Here is a 22,251-nt window from a genome sequence, read left to right on the forward strand (position 1 = left end):
GTATAAGTTTAAGTACATTATTCTTACTTGAGTTTCTATAAAACATATTAGATTGTAATAAGCTTTCTTAAATTAATATCTTCAAAAGCTATTCCTTTTATCTTTGAAACTGAAGATGTGTGAGTTGACTCAATTTAGATGGAAATTTGTCTCCTCTTTTTTTCCCCATTCCCCCCTTTTTAGGAAGACACCATGGAAGTCGAAGAGTTCCTAAAAGAAGCTGCAGTGATGAAGGAAATCAAGCATCCTAATCTGGTACAACTATTAGGTGAGAAAGCCTAAACCATAGTTCCTTCCTCAGATATTTGCTATGTCCCCCATCCCCTTCAGTTGCTTTTTCTATTGAGAGAGAGAGAGAGAAAGAAAAAGAACCCAAGCAATAAAGAAAACAAACTTTAATTATTTTGGGCATTACTAGGATTTGAGATCTAGGGATATGCTCTAACACTTGAACCATGATCCCAGTCCTTCAAATCTTTTTTTAAATCACTATGTTGAAAGCTCCAAGTGTGAATTTACTTTTATAAATTATTATAATAAGCTGGAGATACAGATCTATAGATTAGTGGTAACGTATTTGTTATCATTTATGAGTCCTTATGTTCATCTCTTAGCACCACACATAAAAAACCCCATACAATCAAAGCCATTGTTTTCATCAGTAGGTTCTGTGTTTAAAACAAAATAATAGGGGCTGAAGGTGGCTCAGTGTAGAGCGCTTGCCTTGCATGCCTGAGGCCCTGGGTTTGATTCCTCAGCACCACATAAGCAAAAAGAAAAAAGCTGGAAGTGGCGCTGTGGCTCAAGTGGTAGAGCGCTAGCCTTGAGCTGAAGAGGTGAGGTACGTCGCCCAGGCCCAGAGTTCAAGCCCCTCGACTGGACCCCCCAAAAAAACAAAACAAACAAAATAATAATGGCTTGAATTGATTTCAATATGTATAAAGCTGTGCACCTTACGGCTATCAGATTCTGAATTCAGAACAATTTAACAAGTTATTACTGTAGTAATAACTGTCAAGTACTTTAACAAAATAGAAGCATTAAATAAAAAGCTATTGAAAAGAAGCAGATTAAACATTGGGATCACATATATCAGCTTATCTAAAGAAACTTTTGAATAAATCTTTTTCATTTTTCAAGTTGGGGAATTATCTTGGTTCAAACTGAGCTATTTACCCAAAGGAAATTAGTTCTTGTTTTTCTTAATAAGGAGTCTGCCTTTATCAGATCATTTCACTGATTACAATATTTTTATAAAAGATTAGAACACAGTGCTTATACAGAACTCTTGAAATTTGGCCCTCTTAGCCCATTTGAATTATGAATTTCTTAACAGACTTCTTTTTTTATTTTGCTATGTTAATTACAGAAAATGTGGTGATAATAATAGGAAAGATTACTGCCAAAGTGGACCAAAATATTTTTGAATGACTGTTGGCCTGAGTGGCTGAATATATTTTTTCCTTTCCTTTTTTAAGAAAAGTCAGCCGGGTGCTGGTGGTTCATGCCTAAAATCCTAGCTACTCAGGAGGCTTCGATCTGAGGATCCAGTTAAAAGCCAGGCTGGGCAGGAAAAGCTGTGAAACTCGAATAAACCACCAGAAAACTGGAAGTGGCACTGTGGCTCAAGTGGTAGAGCGCTAGCCTTGAGCTGAAGAGCTGAGGGACAGCACCCAGGCCCAGAGTTCAGGCCTCATGATTGACTCCACCCCCCCCCCCCCAAAAAAAAAAAAATTTCTACTAGTCAGTTTATTTTTGTTTATGTGGGACTAAGGAATTGAACCTAAGCCCTCATGTATGCTAGGCAAGAACTCTACCACTAAGCCATATTCCCAGCCCTGAGTATATTTCTCATAAACGAGTTCTATCCTTCATCTGTCAGGTGTGTGCACTTTGGAGCCACCATTTTACATAGTGACTGAATACATGCCATATGGAAATCTGCTTGATTATCTTCGAGAATGCAACCGAGAAGAAGTGACTGCAGTTGTACTTCTTTACATGGCTACTCAGATTTCTTCTGCAATGGAGTATTTAGAGAAGAAGAATTTCATCCATAGGTAGGTAAAACCTGGCTATTGCCTGAGATTAATCAGGACAGCATTTTTGCTTGGTACGATGATTAAAGTAAAAGTTGCAGATGGTTCGATTTGTTCTTTCTTTCACAGAACCTGTTATGTCATTTCCAACTTCTAAACCTTAAATTGTCAAAACAGGCTTTGTTCAGCACTATATCCATGATCCAATTGCTCCATCTAGTGGCTGTTTTTTAAAAACATCAACTGTCTTAGAAGAGTAAAGTTTATAGAGGAAAAAAATCTGTAGTCTACTATAACCTATCTTGATATGCTTATAAAGACAAATTCATCTGGTCTTCGAACTCCTTTTTGGTAAATACCATACAAGTGATATAAATTAGGCTTTCTATCATGTTAGTGAACATCATAAAATACTTAGTCCTCTCTTACCAACTCTGATTATAGCATAAAGAACCAATAACAAAGCAAGCATTCATGGTCATTTTTCTCATATCTGAATGGGTCCTGTTTCTCACAGAGATCTTGCAGCACGTAACTGCTTAGTGGGAGAAAACCATGTGGTTAAAGTAGCTGACTTTGGCTTAAGTAGACTGATGACTGGAGATACCTATACTGCTCATGCCGGAGCCAAATTTCCAATTAAGTGGACAGCACCAGAGAGTCTTGCCTATAATACCTTCTCAATTAAATCAGATGTCTGGGGTAAGGTTGGCATGTTTTTCTTGATATGTTATTTTATTTTCCTCACAACTAATCTCAGTTCTTTAGAGAGCCTGCCTGTCTCCCTCTCTCTCTTTCTCCCTTTCTCCTTTCTTCCTTCCCTCTCTTTCCCTTCCTCCCTCTGTCTCCCTCCCTGTTATTTCTCTCCTCTCCTCTTGTGTTACCTGTACCATGTCTTGATTGCAGGGTCAGGCCCTCGTGGACTTGCTTGTTCACAGCTGATGTTCTACCACTTGAGCCATGTCTTCAGTCTGACATTTTGCTGGTTAATTGTACACAAAATCTCTTGGACTTTTCTGCCCAGGCTGGCTTTGAACCTTAATCCTTTGATCTCAGCCTCCGGTGTTGCTAGGCTTACTCACATGAGCCATCTTTTATATGATACTGAAAACAGAAGTTCTTTCCCTCTTCCCCCCTCAAAAAAATAATGCTGGGCATGACTGCATTCCTATAACTCTAGCATTTTGCAGGCTGAGGAAGGAGAATCTCAAGTTTGCAGGCAGCCTACGCTACATAGCAAAATACTATCTCAAAAAAATCAAGCTGTGCAGTTCAGCAATAGCATACTTGCCTAGCATACAAAATGACCTAGATTAAATCCAGAAAAAGGAGAAAGTACTAGAACTAGATGCAGTATTACATGTCTATACTTCTATTTTATAAGCTGAACTGGGAAGATTGCTTAAACCCAGGAGTTTGAAACCCACTAGGGCAACATTGTGAGAGCCTCCCCTCCCTTTCTCCCTATCAAAAAAAGAAAAAGAAAAATAATGCCTTCAAAGGCATTATAATGTATTTCTCACCTTGCTTTGCAGTTTTAATAGTGCTTTGTCAAAAGCCATGATAAAGTTGTTTTTTTTTTCTAGAATTTTGCCTTGTTTCTACTCCGTGAGGAATAGAATGACTTGGTAAGGGCCTAATAGTTTGAACAAGCTGATATTTGGATTATGAGCCATAGAAATAGTTAAAGGATTCTAAGTCAACTTATGTGAGAGTGTGTGTGTGTGTGTGTGTGTGTGTGTGTGTGTGTGTGTGTGTGTGTGTTTATGTGTATGTTGGTCCTTTGAGTAGAACTCAGGCCTGGGCACTGTCCCTGAGCTTTTTTTGCTCAAGGCTCTATCACTTGAGCCATAGATCGACCTCCAACTTGTTTTTGGTGGTTACGGTTAATTGGAGATAATAGTCTCAAGGTCTTTCCTTGCTGAGCTAGCTTAAAGCCATGATTCTAAGATATCAGCCTCCTGAATAGCTATGATTATAAGTAGGAGCCACCACCTAGCCTGTCATTTTTTTTGGTGGGGGGCTCCAGTCATGGGGCCTGAACTCTGGGCCTGGGCGCTGTCCTTCAGCTCAAGGCTAGTGCTCTACCACTTGAGCCACAGCGCCACTTCCGGCTTTTTTCTTTTTGCTTATGTGTTGCTGAGGAATCGAACCCAGGGCCTCAGGCATGCAAGGCAAGCGCTCTACCACTGAGCCACCTTCCCAGCCCCTAGCCTGTCATTTTTTAATTAAAAATCTTGTAAGAAATTTTGTCACAATCAAGCTGTAAGAAAATAAGGTCCTTCCCCCTTCTCTCCCTTCTCATTCCCCTTCCTCTTCTCCTTTCCCCCCTTCCTTGTCTCTTCTCTCTCCCTCCCCTCCCCTCCCCTCTTCTCTCCTCTCCTCTCCTCTCCTCTCCTCTTTCCTTTTCTCTCTCCTCTCTTCTCTCTTTTCTTCTTTTCTCTTTTGCATGCTACTAGAGTTGGAACTCTTAAGAGTTAGAACTCTTAGCTTGCTTGTTCAGCTGGAGCTCTACCACTTGAGCTACAACTCAGTTTTTGCTGAGTATTTTGGAGATGAAAGTCTAATGGACTTCTCTGCTTAGGCTGCCCTTCAACTTAGATCCTTTAGCTTTCAGACTCAAGTAGGATTATAGGCAAGAGCCATTGGTAATAGCTATGATTGCTTTTCTCTACTGTATTTTTTAATTGCTTTCAAATGAATCGTATGAGGCTTTGATAAAAAAGACTGTTCTATGAATAGTTGAATTATGCCACATACTTTTTATATTGGTCATAATTTATTATTCTACATTGTAGTAAGGAAAAGCTAAATAAAAGTGGGAAGTTTATAATTTTTTCTTCAGTATTCCTTACCAGTCCATATTGTAAGAACTGATACCGTATTCACTACTGTTGTAACAATTTATGACTATGACTCAGAATTTTAAAGAGTGGTTACTTAATAGATAATACATCAGATGAAAAAATAAACTTTTTTTCATTCCTTCTTGTAGCTTTTGGTGTTTTGTTGTGGGAAATAGCTACCTATGGGATGTCACCATATCCAGGAATTGACCTATCTCAGGTTTATGATCTACTAGAAAAAGGATATCGAATGGAACAACCTGAGGGATGCCCTCCTAAGGTTTATGAACTTATGAGAGCATGTGAGTATTTTTGCGTGGTTTAATTTTGAAACAGTAATTCAGTATGGTTACCAAAATCAGAAACAGTTTGCTAGGTTTGAATCTAGACTCATATTTAAAGAGCTTGCACAACATTTGATACACCATTGAGTCTAATTGGAATCCTAAGAATAATTGTCTGTGGTCCAAAATAATTGCCCAGTTATTTTTAAAATTGTATCTTTAGTAAGCAATTGGGTGTACAAATTAAGTTAGGGAAGGAATGCTTTCAGCTACATGAAATATTTGCTGAAGAGTATAGATAATGTATAAAAGTAACCTCAGTGATGAGTAAATAAAAAGATGTGCCTGACTATAGCTCAAGTGGTAGAGAACTTGCTGAAGAGCTGAAGGACAGCGCCCAGGCCCACAGTTCAAGCCCCATGACCGACCAAAAAAAAAAAAGGAAAAAGAAAGATGTGCCTGAAGATTATAAATAAGACAGCAAATAGTAAATTGCAACTGTTTGAACATAAACCTTTATATATAATTTTTCATTAAGTATTGACAAATATGTACTTTTCTCATTTCCTATTAAATTTGTACTTGATTCTGTGTTACATTAAATTTGAAGACAGGATTCATTTGCTTCATCTTTCTACTTCTTAAGAAAATGTCATTTTTTTTCTCACTAATTTCCATTGGTCTCTGTGTAGCATTGGGGAGTGGGCTCTTAAACCTCTATGTCTGGACTGAGAAGCAACTTCATTAGTACCATAGCGAATATGCATTAACTTCATGATGAGTTGACTTCATTTTCTTGGCTGCCATGGATATGTAGACTGATACAGTATTGATATTGTGGTATTGTGACATACAGGCTGGAAGTGGAGCCCTGCTGACAGACCTTCTTTTGCTGAAACTCACCATGCTTTTGAAACCATGTTCCATGACTCCAGCATTTCTGAAGGTGAGAATCTAATAGATTTATCATTGACTGCTAGGTGGATGTTAATAGATGATGTCAAATACTTTTTTGCAAAAATAGTTCTTATACTTTCTGTTTGAAGATCATGAGTTAACTATTTTTGCAGTGAGTTTATTGCCCTTTATTGTGTTGTTGCTTCTTTTGCATTTTTCAATTATATCTCAATTTTTCAATTATATCTTATTGAAAGGGTTTTTTTTTGGGTCCAGTCGTGGGGCCTGAACTCTGGGCCTGGGCACTGTCCCTTAGCTCTTCAGCTCAAGGCTAGCACTCTACCACTTGAGCCACAGTGCCACTTCCGGCTTTTTTCTTTTTGCTTATGTGGTGCTGAGGAATCAAACCCAGGGCCTCGTCGAGCATGCAAGGCAAGCGCTCTACCACTGAACCACCTTCCCAGCCCCTTGAAAGTATATTTTAACTTGAAATTAGTTCACTCTCTCCCTAAGGAAAATGAATACATTTACTAGTTCACTACCTTTTAACACTACAGTACAGAGAAAAGGGAAAAATAAAGATCAAAAATAGTCCAACTCTCCATTTTGCAACTGAGTTACCTCTCAAATACTCCAACTTTTGGCTGGGTGTTTGTAATTCCATATACTTGGGTAGTTATAGTAGAAATATCTCAATACAAGGCCAGTCATTGGCAAAAACGAGATCCTATCTGAAAAATAACTTAAAAACAAAAATATTGTTGGGGGCATGGCTCAAGTTGTAGACTACCTGCATATCAAGAGTGAGATCCTAAACCTATACTTACGTACTCCCCCAAAATAGCTTTCTGTTTTTCTTTCCTTCTTCCTTTTTTTTTTTTTTTTCTTCTTTTTCTAGTCCTCAGGCTTGAACTCAGAGGTTGGGCATTGTCTCTGAGCTTCTTTTGCTCAAGGCTAGCACTTTACCACTTGAACCACAGCGCCACTTTTGGCCTTTTCTATTTATGTGGTACTGAGGAATTGAACCCAGGCCTTCAAGTACTCTACCACTAAGCCACATTCCTAGCCATAAAAGTCAGCTTTCTAAACTACAGATACCAAAGCAGAGCATAGTCATAAAAGCAGTATCTGGGAATCCCATTTCTAGAAATATATCTGAAGAAAGTCAGATTAAAAATAAGATTTAGCAACAAGAGCATAATTTCTTATATTGAAAAATAAGGGTTTGGAGCTGGGAATAAGCTGTAGCTCAAGTGGTAGAGTGCTAGTCTTGAGCAAAAGAAGCTCAGGGACAGTGCCCTAGGCCCTGAATTCAAGCCCCAGGACTGACCAAAAAAAAAAAAGAGAGAGAGAAAGGAAGGAAGAGAGAGAGAGAGGAAAGAAAGAAAAGAAAAAAAGAAAGAAAAAGGAAGAAAAGGGTTTGATTTGGTGATATATGACTGAAATCCTAGCTTGGAGGTAGAGACAGGAAGTTTTGTTGTTGTTGTTGTTATTGTTATTGTCCTATGGTTGAACTCAGGGAATGAATGACTACTGTCCCTGAGCTTTTTTGCTCAAGGGTAATGTTCTACTACTTGAGCCCAAGCTCCACTTCTGCCTTTTTTCTGGTCAATTGAAGATAAGAGTCTCACAGACTTTCATGCACAGGCTGGCCTTGAACCATAACCCAAAAGAACATCCCAGTTGCCTATAATAGATGAATGGATCCAAAATATGTGATGCCTATGCTATAAGAAACAGAGAAGCTTAAAAGGCCAAATTATGAGACTTTATTGGAGAATACTCTTGTCTCAAAGACAAACACCGAAGTGCAATACCTATGTGCATCTGATTATATAACATAATGTGAACTTCAGGAAATGGATATAAGAGCTTTTTGTTGTTGGTTTGTTTTCCTTTTTTTTTTTCTTCTTTTCTTGTTATCTGTCTTTGGGAGGATGAGGGCACAGAAATGGAGGTACCAAGGGTGAACAATGCATCAGTAGACACTATGTAGAAAATGAAATATTCAACTTGTGGGTAGGGATGGGAGGGAACAACTGGGAGAAAGCGAGGGAAGGGGTGACGTTGTCCAGAAAGAAGTGCGCTCTTTACCTGATTTATTGAACTCTAACCACTCTGCACATCACCTTTATAATAACAACTATTATTATTAATTTTTTTTGTTGGTTGTTGGGCTTGACCTTGAGGCCTGGGTGCTGTCTCTTAGCTCTTTTTGCTTAAACCTAGTGCTCTACCTCTTGAGCATCACTTCATTTTCTCTTGGTTAATTAGAGATAAGAGTCTCACAGACTTTCCTGCCTGGGCTGGCTTCAAACCGTGATCCTCATATCTCAGCTTCCTGAGTAGCTAGGATTACAGGCGTGAACCACCAGAACCCAGCTATAATAACAATTTTAAAAAGGAAGAAAAAAAAAAAAGACCTGGGAACTTGCCCCAAAAGGAAGAATGCTTGCTTGCCCAGTATGCGTGAAGCCTTGGGTTTAGTTGCCAGTACAAAAAACAAAAAGATAACCAAATGACCAATATGCATTTGAAACCATGTTTAACATTATTCCCCACAGGAAGTATAAAGTGAACCACCATCTACCACAGTGTGCCTATAAGAAATTAAGATCACACAAAAAACATTAGCAGCATCTAATTTGGCAAACAATGCAGAGTAACCAACATTTTTTTGTATATTGCTAGTGTGAGTCCAGGTTATAATAGCTATTTTTGGACAATTCGGCAGGACTACATAAAGTTGTATTACACGTACCCTATGAGACCTCCTGAGATTCCCGTGCTTATGCTTCACAGATAATATGCAGAAAGCTCTGAACCATAAAACAAATGGCAGCTTCTTCCTAGCAGCATGTTCTTACTTGCTAAAAGTTGGAAATAGCCTGAATATCTTACCAAGAGGAATTCAGATGAATTTAGCTATGTTTACATATAGGAATACTATCCATTCATGAGAAAGAAACCTCATCTTATGTGACAATTTGTGAATTTATAGACATATCTTGAGCAAAGTAAGCCAGAATCTATACTCTAGGATTCCATTTATACATTTCATTTTATTTATTTTTGTTTACTTTTGAGATGGTGTCTCACTGGCTTTCCAAGTTGGTCTCAAATTTACTCAACTCAAAGGATTCTGTAGCCTGTCTCCTGTCTAGCTGGGACTCTATGCGTGTTCCACTGTACCTGGCTGCTTTTATATACTTCTCTACTCCCCATTGTTCTTCAGTTGTATATCTTCTATGTAGAAAAAAATTCTCTTTCTCTGCCATAGAATTGTCTTTATTGATCCTTTTGTGGTTTTCTCAGAGGTAGCCGAGGAGCTGGGGAGAGCTGCCTCCTCGTCATCTGTTGTTCCATACTTGCCCAGATTACCAATACTTCCTTCTAAGACAAGAACACTGAAGAAACAGCTGGAGGACAAGGAGAACATTGAAGGACCCCAAGATGCTACAGAAGATCCTGCTTCCAGTTCAGCACCAGGTAGAATCAAAACAGAAACTTCCTTAAAGAGCCTCATGGCTTGATGCTGTTGTTCCTGTTTTCATACACTTTTTGTCTAAGGACAGCAAGACACTCTGGTCTTTGGCCCTTTATTGCTAGTGCTGGCAGTCCTTTCTAAGGCCTGATTATAATTTTGTCATCCACTCCATTAAGCTCCTGGCTCCCACATAGATCCCATGCTTCCAATTTGCAAGGGAGATGGTGGTGGGGAGGAAGGAGTCTTTTACTGAGCCTTCTAGATAATGCCACTTTAAGAAAAAGGATGAATATTGAGGTGATAACCAACAGGTACATCACATTTGGAACATTAATCACTGTGAAATGATAGTCTGTTACTTAATTTCTTCTGAGTAATGGCAGCACCTGGCAATAAATACTGACAGATCTTTTATAAGGGAGCCTTAGTCACTGTAATAGTTTCACTTCTTGTCTTTCACATTGTTGATTGTCTGTTTCTCATCAGGGTTCATTAGAAGTGCACAGGCCTCCTCTGGGTCCCCAGCACTGCCTCGAAAGCAAAGAGACAAATCACCTAGTAGCCTCTTGGAAGATGCCAAAGAGACTTGCTTCACCAGAGATAGGAAGGGGGGTTTCTTCAGCTCCTTCATGAAGAAGAGAAATGCTCCCACACCCCCTAAACGCAGCAGTTCCTTTCGAGAAATGGAGAATCAGCCCCACAAGAAATACGAACTCACGGGTAACTTCTCATCTGTTGCTTCTCTACAGCATGCTGATGGGTTCTCTTTCACTCCTGCCCAGCAAGAGGCGAATCTAGTGCCATCCAAATGCTATGGGGGGAGCTTTGCACAGAGGAACCTCAGTAATGATGACAGTGGAGGGGGTGGGTGGTCTGGCATCACAGGCTTCTTTACACCTCGCTTAATCAAAAAGACACTTGGCTTACGAGCAGGTAAACCCTCAGCCAGTGATGACACTTCCAAGCCTTTTCCAAGGTCAAACTCTACATCTTCCATGTCCTCAGGGCTTCCAGAGCAGGACAGGATGGCAATGACCCTTCCCAGGAACTGCCAGAGGTCTAAACTCCAGCTTGAAAGGACAGTGTCCACCTCCTCTCAGCCAGAAGAGAATGTGGACAGGGCCAGTGACATGCTTCCAAAAAAATCAGAGGACAGTGCTGCTCCAACCAGGGAGAGACCAAAAGCCAAACTATTGCCCAGAGGAGCCACAGCCCTTCCTCTGAGAGCTCCCTCTGGGGATCCAGCCATTACAGAGAAGGACTCTTCAGGGGTGGGGGTGCCTGGAATAGCAGCTGCCCCCAAGAGTAAGGAGAAGAATGGTGGTACACGACTTGGGGCGGCTGGAGTCGCAGAGGATGCAGAGCAGCCGGGTTGGTCTTCTCCAGCTAAGGCTGCAACTATCCTCCCAACCACTCACAACCACAAAGTGCCAGTCCTGATTTCACCCACTCTGAAACACACTCCAGCTGACGTGCAGCTCATTGGCACAGACTCTCAGGGGAATAAATTCAAGCTCTTGTCTGAGCATCAGGTCGCATCCTCTGGAGACAAGGACCGACCCCGACGGGTAAAACCAAAGTGTGCCCCACCTCCACCACCGGTGATGAGACTACTGCAGCATCCATCCGCATGCTCAGACCCTGCAGAAGAGCCAACTGCCCCGACTGTAGGACAGCCCACTTCAGAAACCCAGGAAGGAGGGAAAAAGGCAGCTACTGGAGCTGTGCCTAGCAGTGGGAAACCTGTGAGGCCAGCGATGCCTCCACCTCAAGTGCCTCTGCCCACACCTTCCATCTCGCCAGCCAAAATAGCCAACGGCACAGCAGGTACTAAAGTGGCTCTGAGAAAAACCAAACAGACTTCTGAGAAAATCTCCGCAGACAAAATCAGCAAAGAGGCCCTGCTAGAATGTGCTGACCTACTGTCCAGTGCGATTACGGAACCTGTACCCAATAGCCAACTGGTAGACACTGGACACCAGCTGCTCGACTACTGCTCAGGCTACGTGGACTGCATTCCCCAGACTCGCAATAAATTTGCCTTCCGAGAGGCTGTGAGCAAACTGGAACTCAGTCTGCAGGAGCTGCAGGTTTCTTCAGCAGTTGCTGGTGTACCTGGGGCAAACCCTGTCCTTAATAACTTATTGTCATGTGTACAGGAAATTAGTGATGTGGTGCAAAGGTAGCCACTGTTAGCCTAACAGGAGATGCACACATTTCTGAGGGAGAAGGACTTTATTTCCCTTTGATCTTATTTTCAAAAAAATGAGACTGATACTTGAGTGTGTTTATGTGAAGTACCTCAGATCCCTGGGTTCTCACGTTTACAGGTTCATCTCAAAAAAATCACAAAAGGCAAGCCACATACGTATGAGATTGGTAAATTCAGTGAAGGCAAGACAGTGGTGGAAAGCGTTGGAAAATGCACTGGAAAATCAGGGAACTTGTGTCTGTCATAGAAATAAGAAACATAGCCCTTTCCTGCCTGGAAGAGCAAACATGCTAGTCTGGCTGCACTCACTTGGGTATTGGTCTGGGCTCTGGTAGTATAATTGTGCTCCAAATCTCTTTAACGGTTTAGGAGAACAGAAGAAAAGTACCATGAAAAGTTCTATTCAAGATTGTTGGAGGTGGCTTTTGGCCTTGCTTCCACAGGTCAATGCTGCTGTAGTAAGAACTGCAAATCAGATTACAAGAGTATAAAACAAGGAAATATGGCCCTGTCTTTCTGTTCCTATCCTGATTTCCATTGTTGCATTAGTTGGTACAGGAACAAAGAATGCTGAAAAATTTACTGAGGGAGGTTAAAATCTCCTCCAAAAATCTTACATTAAAAGCAGTCATTTCCCCCAGTCTCTAGTATATTGTTTACTATGGACCAGGATCGACTTTCTGCTTTGTTGGTGACTATCGGTAAACCTTACATATAACTGTCTATTAATGGTTCTTCTCTGTCCCTTGCCAGGCAAGCTGTCTTCCTTTATTTCTAGTAGCATTCAGGGCATTAACCAGCATTAATTTTGAAAATAGTGGCCACTACAGGTTTTCACAGGGAAGCCTTTTCTTACATAGTACCCTTGCACACTGATAAATTGGCCAAGGACATGAGCCGTTGAGTATTTAGCGAAGATCCAGCTAAGCCAAGAAACTTGCGACTGAATGGAGAAACTAGGTTGATCAATATGGCTTTTTCCTCTGTACCTTTATTTTCCTTTCTCACCTTAAACCCAATCTGAGTGGACCTAGGGAAAGGTATTCTCTCAGTTACATATTTTCACATGCTCTTCTCTGACCACCTACTTGTCCCACCCCCATGATTATACTTGTTTGTGTCATTCATAATGGGAATATTATTTTGTAATTCACCTCAATTTAATTACAGAGTACAGATTTGGAGGAATTTGTGGGTTTTGGAGTATCAGTTAGTCCCTGGGAAGCCAATAACATACTCATCAAATGTGTTTGCCCTAAAAAAAATAGTCATTTCTCTTCACTACAGTTAAAATTATGGACACTAAGGAGGATGGTGTAGAACTGAATTTAATGGGTTAGACATTAATAATGCTCTTTTACCAGGTTTTGCTCCAGTTTCTGCTTTTTTTTTTTTTTTTTTTTTAAATGAACACTGTATTCCCCAAGGAGAACCCAATGCAAAATATTTTTATTTTTTTCTTCCAAATAATTTCAGATGTAAGATAGGAATTCAACATTGAACAGCATGTTTTCTTCCTGGCTTTTTTATTGTTCTGCTGCCAAACCACAGTCCCATCTTTTAATCTATTAAATGAAGGTAGTAATACATGTTCTCAAGGGTGTTTTGCAAATAATTATTTAGCTACCCCATGGAGAGCATCTCTGAAAATCTCTATAGTTCAGTGCTGTTATAGTGGATTGTTTTTTATTTTCTTGGCCGAGCAGCAGGTACTAATGGAATTTAGACCTGTTGAGCTTATATTGAGAATAGAATACTAAGGGTAAAACTATCTTGGATAGAGTTGGGCAACTTTGTCCAGGGAAGAAATTTTCATTTTCATTAGAAAGATTCTTTTTGCTGCTCCAGAAGAGGCTCCAATAACAGAAGAACTGGGGAGAAAGAGGCAGGACTGGTCATCTCGATAGATTTCAGATGATCTCTGTGGGTTTATTACCTACAGCAGCTAGTGTGTAGCTTAGTTTCCTTACAGTAGTTGGGAAAGACCTAGAATTTAAAAATCCAACTCTTAACCTTTTTCCTTGGCATCCTCATCCCCATCTGTGTCCTTAAACTTGAATTTATTTTAGCAGTTTTCAACCTTCTAATAGTGGGCAGGAGGAATTTCAAATTTTACAATATTATTATGCTGCTTTTTACATTTATCCCTGTCATTATGGGATGTGAGTTAAAGGATTATAATTATTTTCAGGGGATTTTTTTTTTTTTTTTTAACAAGGGCTCTGTTTTTTCCTTAGGAGTTCTGAAAATAAGCCTTGGAGAAATACTGCTTACTATATTTGAGCTTACATATTCTCTGCTTTTCTCACCACAGCTGAGAAACAGCCAGGGCTGTTTCTTACTCAGGGCAGCACCTAATTGTTCTTGCTTCTAGTCGGTGCTCAGTAAATTCATAAATTTAATTTTTAGTTTAACTATAAGTCTGCCATGATTGCCATCAACTATTCTAGCACTCCCCATTCATGAAATGCTTGAACTTTTTAACTTCAGGGGTTGAGGGTTTGGGATTCAGGTTAAAGAGACACTGTCAACTTGTTATAGAAGTATCATTTAGGTGGCTCGTTTTCCTACGTTCAGAGCCTCAGCTCAAAGAAAAAAGCCTCGTGTAAATTAAAAGGTTTGAATTCAAGCCAGAGAAAACTGCTTTTAGAAACTGAACTTTTAGTTAATTTTATCTATCTAAAAGCAATACAGAGAATAAGAGAAAAGTTTCTTGTACAACATATCAGCTAATTTCTAATTGGTTATATGCATATCCGCATTTTGGATGCTACAGCTTGATTCCTTTCATCTACTCTTAATAGGATTTCAGTTTAGATCTTCTGCCTTAAAACCCAGTGTTTTATCTTGAGTACTTCTTGGTTGTGCTTTACATAAATTACTCTTTTGGAAGGCTTTGTGTAAAATTACAATTTCATATTAACTGAAGCCTCCCATCATTATTTCTAGAGATAGAGTCATAAATTTTTTTGCTCTCAGCCAGGAGTGGGTGGCACATGCCTGTAATCCTAGTTATTAAAGAGGTTGAGAGAGATCTGTGGATCAAAGACAGCCCAGGTTGAAAGTGTGAGATTAACTAGAAAAAGTTGGAAGTGATGGTAAGGCTCAAGTGGTAGAATGCCAGTATAGGAGAGAGGTAGGAAAAGCTGAATGAGAGCACAAGCCCTGAGTTTAGTTCACACACACACACACACACACACACACACACACACACACACACACACGTGTACGTGCACACACACACATTTGCTGTCTCATAAACAGTTTATTTTGCACATGTTCTTATAGTGAATTGAACATGGTACCAAGTTGTGAGCTCTATTATGCAAGAAATGCATTCTGTCTTTTCTAATGACTTCTGCAGAGAGGTTATTCTAGTTTGTACTGGCCCTTTCCTACTCTCATTTCTAGGTTTAAAATAGAAATTTTCTTACACTTTTAAAAGTTTGGTTAGTAAAACAGTTCATAGTTAATACAACATGCTGCTTTTGGTAAGGCCCAGTTCATAATTATTTAACTAAAATCACAGAGATTTTGTGTCTAAAGATGCAGTATAGACAATGGTTTAGAATTTGAGCTTTGAAGCCAGTCTAGAAGGCACATCATAATAACCTTCCTGAGCCTCAGTTTCCTCAGTGCAAAACAGGGATAATAATTGTAACTACCTCAGGGTTGTTGTAAGGGTTAAATGGTGTAGTGTGTTTAATACGCTTAGCTCAAGTGCCTGGCAAACACTGAGCACTCCATAAATGTTAACTACTGTTATTAACACATAATCCACGACTGCAACAGCATCATTCCTTAGGGTTTTGTTTTTGTTTTGTTTAGAAGAAAAACAGATAAATTAGCCCCACTCCACATCAGAATTCCCAGTGGAGTGAAGTCTCAGTCATTGTGTTGTCCAAGAATCTCTTGGTAAGTTTCAGACTCCATCACTGAGAATCGTCAATGCCCTTTGCTTTATATATAGTCCAAGGAACTAGAGAAGAGGATAGTTAAGTTACTTGTCCATGGTCTCAAAATAGTAGCAGACAAGGTTTGTATTAAGTCTCCTGATTTTGGGTTACAAGATCTTTCTACCATATCTTCTACCTTGTGAGACACTGCTAAGAAGTGACTCTTGTTAAATAGACAATCAGCCCTCAGTGGTGCACACTATCTAAAGCACATAGGCTCCCTGGCATGCTCTGACCCTAGGGGCTTAAATGTTGATTGAGTAATGGTAACATTAACAATGCAAACATCCAGCAAACACAGTCATTGAAAGATCATCTGAGCTTTTTCTCTTAGCCCTCCTCAGCAACAGCAATCTGCATGGTGGTGGTAAAGATTATCAACTACCAGCCTAGTTTTAAAATTATAGTTCTACATTCCTTTTTCATAAATGAAAAAGTTCGGTATCTTAATGACTATTAATATATATGAAAGCACTTTGAGAAAGTATCAAATGTAATATAACTATAAAATTGTATTATGAATATCTGGGTAGAAGATAAAACATTTGATTAGATGCTGATTGACTTAAAGGCTTTCATGTGTTGGGGACATACAGAATATATAAAGAATCACCTCTATAATTTATTTGTAAATAGGAAAGTGCTATGAATATGTGCAAGTATAGCAAATGTTTTACTGAAGTTACAGCTCCGAGCTGAATAACTTGGAAAAATTTGGAATGAATATGTTGGTTTAATTCTTTAAAAGTAGTATAAATGATGTCACACACCTGTAATCACAGCACTTGGGAGGTTGAGGCAAGTGGATCATAAATTTGAGGCCAGCATGTACTACATAGACCATGTATTACAAAAAAAAAAAAAAAAAGGAAATAAAGTATACTGGTAAAATACAGAGGGTCCAGGGTTCTAAGAAATGAGGTCCTTAGAAGGAGTTTTTCTTAATCCTGAATATTTTCACACTTCATGTTCCGCTATTAATTAGCATCTTCCGTGTGGTAGGAGCACATTCATTACCTATCACGTTGACAGTCATTTTTAACCTATGTCCTGCATGGTCTTGTGGGTTTGGTTTTCTTTTGTGGTGGTGGGGAGCGGGATGGCCATAGAACCAGTGCCCTTGAGGAATCACTTAGTTTCCTACTAGTTATAAGTGACACATTTGTCATCTTTTTTTCTATGAGGAATAGCTGAACTTAATTTACTTATTCCATTGGTAAAAGTGTCACTGAAAATTCCAGTAATGGCTATTTTTGAGTTTTAGCTACACTTTTCCCCGACCTCTCCCTCCTTCCCACTTCTGCTGTTGATATTGTTATTATTAGGCTCTTCCTACCTCCCACTTCCAGGAGTTCAGATCGGGCTGTTTTGTCCTTGATGATTTTAAGGTTTCATTATCTTGCTTGCATTGATTTGCTGTCTCTATTTGGTGTCAGTTTCTGTGCACTATGCACTGTTCATGGCCAGTCCTTTATATGTAAAAAGTCTCCTGCCCTTGAGTTTATTCTCATGTATTGATAGACACCAGCGGCTGATAGCTTTAACCTTTTCTTTCTTCACTCCAGTAGCCTGGATACTTCGAAAATTTTAACTTCCATTGGGGAATGGTGAACATTTAATTAAGAGAGCTAGAAAAAAGTAGCTTTAAAGGAGCTCATCATACCTTGCTGATACAGGTTGACCAAAGGTGCCAGTACCTTCCTTCATGTGACAAGCTAGGAAACTGCTGCTAGCCATAGGCCCACCAGTCAGAGAGCTAGGTCTTGGGCTGCTTTTAAAACTTGGCCCACTCCTAACAGGGTATCTGTACTTTATGAGTAGTTCCATTTTTCCAACTGCTAGACTTCGAAAAATGAATTCAAAGCTGGCTTTCTGGCCACAAGTCAGGACTGCTTGTAGCAGCTACTGTTACTGAGAAAGCGTGGGTAGGCTTCAGTGCCGAGGATTGGGCTGCTCCCTGTTCTAGAGCAGCCTGTGGGTGACATCATCAGCTCTACTTTGTCCTTTGTAAGGTTCATTATGATACCTGTCCAGGCGAGTTTCTACTTGGGCCTGTTGTTTTCCATGCCTCCCTCCTGAATGGCATGGTCTATCTTGGATGTGAGAAAATAATTCCTTCCTTCTGACTTCTAAGCCTAGATCTAGAAGTTAGGAAATTAGGACAGGATAAATACCATGTTCCTTCTGAGGAAGGAGGCCTGTAACAAGTTGTCATGATTCTAAGCAGATTTGGAGTGCTGAGGTCAGCAGTAGACATTGGGGCCATCAAATACAGGTTCATGAGCCTTGCAGAGGAAAAGAATGCTGTATTGATTTTTCAGGGAAACATGAGCTTCATTAGAAGTTAAAAGTCCAGTCTAAGAGGCTCCCTCACTTGTGGTGTTCCCCATAGAATACCAGCTGGCCAGTGGCTACATTGTTCTCCATTCCACTTAGCTGAGGGAAGGAGGCTCTCTTTTGATTGGTCAGTCCTTCCTTTCCTTCCTTCCCTCCCTCCCGCCCCTCCCTCTTCTCCTCCCCTTTCTTACTCCTTATTGTTCTCCCTTCCTTCCTCATGAACGTACTTCCATGCACCTATGTATTATTAACTTCTAGAAGAATTGTACCTTTTAATGGGCCATGTTAGCTCAGCCAGAGGTATGTGCCGTCTCGAAACCTGCTGATCAACTAATAGGAAAGCATATCTAAGTTGAAAGGCTAGGAACAATCAGACCATACACACCACCTTTGGGGCGGAACTGTGATGCGTGTCCTCTGTTTTGTGGAATTCTTTGTCGGAAGTTCTTGTCACTTCAAGCTATTCAGTTGTATACAGCACCTAGTATCTTTGAGCATGCTACTTAATCCTAAGATCATGGTGGAGGCAAACTGTCGAATGCTAACAAGCTTCATGAAAGGCAATGCAGGGAATTGGGTAGTTGGAGTTCGTTGGATTTGCTTTTCATATATTTAGGCACTATTTGCTTGAGGAATAGAACTTTTGGCTAATAAAACTTAACATGGGTACCTGATTTTCAGCATTTACAACAAAATAGAATATTTTGCAGAATTTTGCAGTATTTTAGGATCATCATTAGTATATTTGAATTAGTATCTTAAGTATCATATTGTGTATTGGAAGTGGCAAGAAGGCCAAGCATCAGCTGCTTCTGAGAGATGGAGGCCAAATGAGCCAGCTTGCTTCCATTTTGACATCTAGTTTTCACTGTGCACTCCACTATATAGAAAGAATTTTCTGAGACCTTGAGAATTCTCCTGTGTAGACTAATTGTCTAATTAGACAGTCTCCTTGATTAGAAAGATTGTCCTTCAGGAAAATTAGTATTCAGAAATCTGGAAAGAACAGTGAGAAGCCTCATTGCATAAAATCATTAGGGTGTGTGTTGGAAAGCCCTCATTTCTCAGATCTGTGTAGAGGCTACAAGTTGATGGGCATGCATACTCATGCCTATTAAAGAGGAGGAGTTGTTAAAAGAGGAGTTACCTATTTGCTTGTGGACAGAAGCAGTGGCTTGTTTACTGTTCTGCATGACAGGCTGCTGAGTTCTTCATACACAAAAACTCATCCCCCTGCAGATCCTGTACTTACCCTTCTTTCTAATCCTCCTTCTCTACTGACTGTCATTGCAGAAACCCCAATTTAATGCTTGCTTGGTTTTAAAAAAATTATAATTTTGATCATTTCATAGTGGTTGAAAGAACTTTGTCCTCAAATACGCTAATTGAGACTTGAAAAATCTAAAGTGTATACCAAAGGTTCCAGTCTGCAGGTGTATGTGGGGCACAGAAGGCGAAGTCTGGAGCAGGCATTGTGTGCATTGCTAAGGGGACACAGAACACCGTGAGACAACATGGGATTTAACTGAAAACACGTCAGTCATGGGTCACACTATCAGTGTTGTCAGTGTTTGTTCTTAGTTGTTATTGTATTTTCAGTTGTTTTGTCTTTCTAATTTGGCTCTCTGTTGTCTGACTGTGAACTGCTAGCAGTGTTAAGCTTGATGTAAATAAATTATGCCCTTAAAAGGACTGCTCTTGTCTCACAAGGTTTGCAAGTTGTGTTTTGTTTATCAAATAAAGTTTCCAATATTTCATTGGCAAAGTAGGTTTGAAATTGGAATGTTTTCTTCCATGTCTTTACACAAGGGTATCTAAACAGAATCTATATAAAATAGATAAAATAGATAACTTTAAGATAAAAAAGATGACTTAAAAAATTACGTTCTTTCAAGTATGGAGGTACGAGCACTGATGGATTACATTTACATTTACACAAGACTTTGACTGGAATCCATACTGGTGTTCACAAGGTAGGTTTTGTTACATTGTTGTTCTTTTAAGTGTTTTAGTAAAGCATCAGTCTCCCCATTGTTTATTGCTTTATGATGGAAACATTCAAAATCCTGTCTTCTAGCATGTGTAAATACAAACTACATTATTGTCTATAGTCATCTTATTGTGCCGTAGCACACTAGAGGTTCTCACTGGTAATTACCATGGTAGACTCAATTTCTACTAGATCTAAATTCTTTTTTATTTATTTTTGGTCCTGGGGCTTGAACTCTGGGCCTGGGCGCTGCCCCTCAGCTCTTCAGCTCAAGGCTAGCGCTCTACTATTTGAGCTACAGTGCCACTTCTGGCTCTTTCTGCTTATGTGGTGCTAAGGAATCAAACCCAGGGCCTCATGCATGCAAGGCAAGCGCTCTACCACTGAGCCACCTTCCCAGCCCTAGATCTAAATTCTATTAGACCAACTTTTGTAGATTCCACATAGGAGTGAGACTGTGCAGTACTCTTTCTTGCCTGATACAAAATAACTGTGATCTTTATTCCCATACCTGTTGTCATAAATGATTTATTATTTATCTCATTTATTTGAGCCAGTCTTGATGTGGTTTTGCATTGTGCTTCTCTTATACGTTTTTCATATGCTTGCTGGCCATTTGTATACTTGGGAAAAACAGCTGTATCATGCTTTTGGCTGGAGTGGTACTGGGGATTGAAAATAGTGCCTCACATTTGTTACACAGGTATCCTACCACTTGAGGCACACCTCCAGCTTTTTTGCTTTGGTTATTTTCAAGGTAGGGTCTTGCTTTTATGTCAGGCTGGCCTGGGCTGCAGTCTTCCCCTGCAGCTGGGTTAGGGGCACACTACCATGTCCAACTATTGAGTGAGAATGAATCTTGAGAATTTTTATGTGTGGACTGGCTTTGAACCTCAATTATGAGATCTTTGCCGTTCAAGTAGCTAGTACGACAGGCTTGAGCCACTGCACCCAGCTTCTGTTGCTCACTTTTTAATAGGGTTATTTGGGGTTTTGTTAATACGTTTTACAAATTCTTCATATTTTCTGGATTCCATATTATTTGCACACAGTTTCTATTCTGTGGGATATTTTTAATTCCATATGATCTTACTGATACTTTTGTTTCCTGTGTTTTGGGGGTCTTGTCCAATTGTTTCCTGTGTTTTTGGGGTCTTGTCCAAGAAGTACTTATATATTCTAATGTCTTTAAGCATTTCCTATTTTTTTTAGTAGCTTCAAGTCTTGCCTTTATGTATTTAACTCATTTCCAGTTATTTTCTATGATTGGTGAGAATTTTTAATGTTTATTTTAATGTTGTGTTTTGTTTTGCAGTATTGGGGATCAAACTCAAGGCCTTGCACATGGCTGTTAAAGCTTTCTACCAATGACCTCCATCTCTAGCCCTTGGTTCTTCCCATTTAGCTCAGGCTGGCCTCAAACTGGCCTCAAAGATCCCTAAGCTGCTGCCTCCCAAGGGTTTGGTTTCAGGTAGGTACCACCACACCTATGTATTCCTAATTTTGTGAGGAATATCCCTGCTGTTTTCATTGTGGCTGTGCCCATTTATATTCCTGATGTGTAGGAGTTTTCTCCACATCTACACCTGGATTCTGATTTTTTTTGTTTTTCGGTTTTATAAGAACTACTGTAATTGAGGTAAGGTAATATATCACTTTTGGGTTTGATTTGTATATATCTTTGTTGGGTATTTTCAGAAATTTTTCTAGGACTACTGGCTTTTTGGGGGGGTGGGGGTGGGGAGGGGTTGGTGGTACTGGTTCTTCAACTGAGGGCCCAATGGCTTGCTAGGCAGGCATTCTACGACTAGAGCCATGCTAAGCTAACTGCAACCTGAGGCAGTAAGAAAAGCACATGGGGGCCTGAGGCTCGCCAGCCCTTGAACCCCAGGGAAGGTTACCATGGGTACATGCAAAAAACAAAGCATCTGTACTGTTATTACAATCAGACAGCACAGAGCTTGTGTAAATAACTGACTCCCTTATTGTTTTGAGATGAAGACTGCAACCCAGGCAAAAATCAAACATATATTCCACTTTCTCTAGCTTTCAAGGTCCAGCTCTCAACCCTTCAGCACTAAGGAAGGAGGTGGCATTCCAGCCTCTTACCCCTCTCCAGAGCTGTTTTAAACTTCCATGGCCAGTTCTCAGTGTTCTGAGTACTCCTGAGGTGGCATTCCAACATCTCAGACCTGTTCCGGGT

At 40.0% G+C, this 22,251-nt stretch overlaps 1 protein-coding gene across 4 annotated transcripts in view; it reads left to right on the plus strand.

Annotated features, from left to right (window-relative positions):
* The window catches only part of Abl2 (ABL proto-oncogene 2, non-receptor tyrosine kinase), a 76,726-nt gene extending 64,325 nt beyond the window's left edge, over positions 1-12,401 (plus strand). For 2 of the 4 annotated variants that reach the window (XM_042674371.1, XM_042674372.1), the window contains 8 exons: positions 184-268; positions 1,883-2,060; positions 2,557-2,741; positions 5,035-5,187; positions 6,026-6,115; positions 9,382-9,555; positions 10,040-10,273; positions 10,559-12,401. In XM_042674371.1, the coding sequence (XP_042530305.1) occupies positions 184-268; positions 1,883-2,060; positions 2,557-2,741; positions 5,035-5,187; positions 6,026-6,115; positions 9,382-9,555; positions 10,040-10,273; positions 10,559-11,739 (2,280 nt within the window). In that variant the 3' untranslated portion in view covers positions 11,740-12,401. Of the gene's footprint in view, positions 1-183; positions 269-1,882; positions 2,061-2,556; positions 2,742-5,034; positions 5,188-6,025; positions 6,116-9,381; positions 9,556-10,039 lie in introns of all 4 variants that reach the window. The other 2 variants (XM_042674369.1, XM_042674370.1) reach the window with 1 other exon arrangement.
* Positions 12,402-22,251: the final 9,850 nt, after the last annotated feature.

This window comes from Dipodomys spectabilis, unplaced genomic scaffold, assembly GCF_019054845.1.
Source record: "Dipodomys spectabilis isolate Male_0828 unplaced genomic scaffold, ASM1905484v1 ptg000019l, whole genome shotgun sequence".
Taxonomy (NCBI): domain Eukaryota; kingdom Metazoa; phylum Chordata; class Mammalia; order Rodentia; family Heteromyidae; genus Dipodomys; species Dipodomys spectabilis.